The sequence below is a fragment of the Diceros bicornis genome, chromosome 3, assembly GCF_020826845.1.
Source record: "Diceros bicornis minor isolate mBicDic1 chromosome 3, mDicBic1.mat.cur, whole genome shotgun sequence".
In the NCBI taxonomy this organism is placed as follows: domain Eukaryota; kingdom Metazoa; phylum Chordata; class Mammalia; order Perissodactyla; family Rhinocerotidae; genus Diceros; species Diceros bicornis.
The window spans coordinates 65,798,399-65,800,898 of NC_080742.1; the positions used below are offsets into that span (position 1 = coordinate 65,798,399).

Here is a 2,500-nt window from a genome sequence, read left to right on the forward strand (position 1 = left end):
ACATGGAATTTTAGATTGTTTATAATGATGGCAATGATTGATAATTCAGTGTGGATTGCTATAGTTTAATGTACTGATCGCTTAGACTCATATAACCTTTAGACTACATCGTAGACATTTAGATATCCCCACAAAATCAAATCTAAGTTTTCCCTGATAGAGGTTAGACCAAACCCCCCAATTGGATACGATTCTATTGCGGAGACAGTTTTTACATGAGCTAATCTTGATTTTTTCCATGAGATTTTATGCATATAGCAAAAAGACTTTACAATATCATGACTGTAATATACCCTGAAAAAACACTTTTTTCTTTTCTACCTCTAGTGTATTTTTACTAAAAGAACTTGCAAAAATTCTTAAGACTCGTCTTTATTAGAATAATGGCAAATCATTTATACTATCACAGATAAATGTGTTGTATCGAAAGCTGCTAATTTAAGTTAAAAAAACATTTCCGTTAATACTGAAACAGAATTTGACCAAAAATAAATAGAATTCATAAATCTGATCAGAAAGCAATTATATCAGCCTAAGTATCACTCTTGTTATGTTTTTACTAACCCTTTAAGGCTTCGTCTAAAATTTCATCTTAAAGATTATTTTTTTCTCAATCAAACCAATAGTACTTTGTTTCATTTAATTAAACACAATTTCTTCTTCTTCACACTTTACGTCTTCAATTGTTTTAAATTTATCATGTCGTTGCTTTTATCAGAGAGCTACTAAAAATATTTTATTTTAACTTGTAAAATAATGAAGAACACATAAAAGGCATCATTGCTGCTGTAGTTTAAAAAGCTTTTGGTAAACCTGTTTACCATTTGTAAAAGGTAGACTAAAACTTAAGAGTTCAGCTGATGATGCAGTCTGCAGTGTAACCAATTATGCCTCTTTTTTTTTATTCTGCTGTGTCTGACTGATGGAAAAGTAAGGTCCGTCAGTTGTAATGAGACCCAGTGCAAATGTAGATGCCGACTCCGTGGCAGAGTTCAGCGTTTCACACTGCCTGGTCTCTGTCACTCTATTGAATTAGATTGATGATGGCAGATTGCAGGGGGCACTAACTGGACCTCAGTGGGAATGCATGAAGTGTGTCGACAATCCTGGCAGGCACTTCGCTTTGAGAACCCTTCACCCCTTCACAGCTGTTGGCACTAGTCCATTGCTAACAGTGTCCACAGGACTTTAAAGAGACACCATGGGCCTTCTAATTTATGGTTTCAGTAACTTGTTACTGTCGAGGCAACTGTGACCTCAATTCTCTTATTGACAAAAAGATGAAGTGTTATTTGTTTTCTCTGACCTTTTAACATAAGGCAAGCTGTAAAAGTTTTCCCCCCTCCACAGCTAAAGTTGCATTTCCTCCCAGGTAAGTTCCTACGGACACAGACTTTTATATGCAGCAATCATTACTCTCAGACAAGCTCCATGATAAGATGTATCACTGCAATAAAATAGCTGTATCAGTCATTTCTAAAATGCTTCTGATCTCACTCTTTCTTAACAGCTTTCTAAAGAACGTGAACGTCTTCAAGCAATGATGACCCACTTGCACATGCGACCCTCAGAGCCCAAACCATCTCCCAAACCTGTAAGTGCATATTGCTTTATAAACAGTAAATAGCTCTACCGATGTAACAGACTAAGAAAATGAACAATTTAGTGACAGTTAGAAAACAATGAGTGTGATGAAAAATATGGCAATAAAGTGAAAGTAAAATGCAATCGCTTGTCAAATTGTATGTTTCTTTTAAAGTAATGCTGTCTTTTACAAAATCTATCCAATCTACACCATGGGTGACACTAAACAAAGTACACCTATCAGTGCACAAATCACCGCCTTGAGGCTGAAGCCAGAGAGAATATCTTTCTGTGATAGGTTTACCAGATATTAAAAGGAAACCCACTTTGAGCAACCTAAAAAGCTGTAACAGTGCAAATCACAAATAGAAAGGTATGTGGTATGCCGAAGAGGACTTAGATCAATCGTAAGATACATATAAATAGATTTTTTATCAAATATTTTGTCAAAAATGTCATAGCATTTTATACCCAATTTTGCCCTATTTCTTCGGTTGTTATTTCAGTTAAGATGTATTTCACATATTGATATGTTTTACTATATAGTACACATAGTGTTAATTTAGAGAGCTTATGACAAAGGAAAATGGGTGATTATAGAAAATAAAAACTGCAGTTTCTCTCAAAAATATATAGGAGATTTAAGCGCAACCTGGTAATGTAGTCAGATACACAGACTGTTGAAAAGAATATACTTTATCTCACTCAGCTAATGTTTGCACAGAAACTTAGGGTAATCAACTGGGTAACTCTAGTTTAATGAAAGTTTGTGGGGATACTTTTTAATAAGGCCCCTGTATAGCCTGGTGATTAGTGATTGCCAGCTTTGATTCTCTCTCCATTTCTTTAGGTAAAAAAAGATCTTTTTTTTTTTTGTAGTAGAGGAGATAAAAGACAGACTATATTGTATGAGTTA

At 34.6% G+C, this 2,500-nt stretch overlaps 1 protein-coding gene across 1 annotated transcript in view; it reads left to right on the forward strand.

The window, feature by feature from the left end:
• Positions 1 to 1,627, forward strand: part of FOXP2 (forkhead box P2) — a 322,160-nt gene extending 320,533 nt beyond the window's left edge. The window contains exon 11 of the mRNA XM_058528649.1: positions 1,511 to 1,627. Coding sequence (XP_058384632.1) covers positions 1,511 to 1,627 — 117 coding nt within the window. The remainder of the gene's footprint in view (positions 1 to 1,510) is intronic.
• The last annotated feature ends 873 nt before the right edge of the window (positions 1,628 to 2,500 follow it).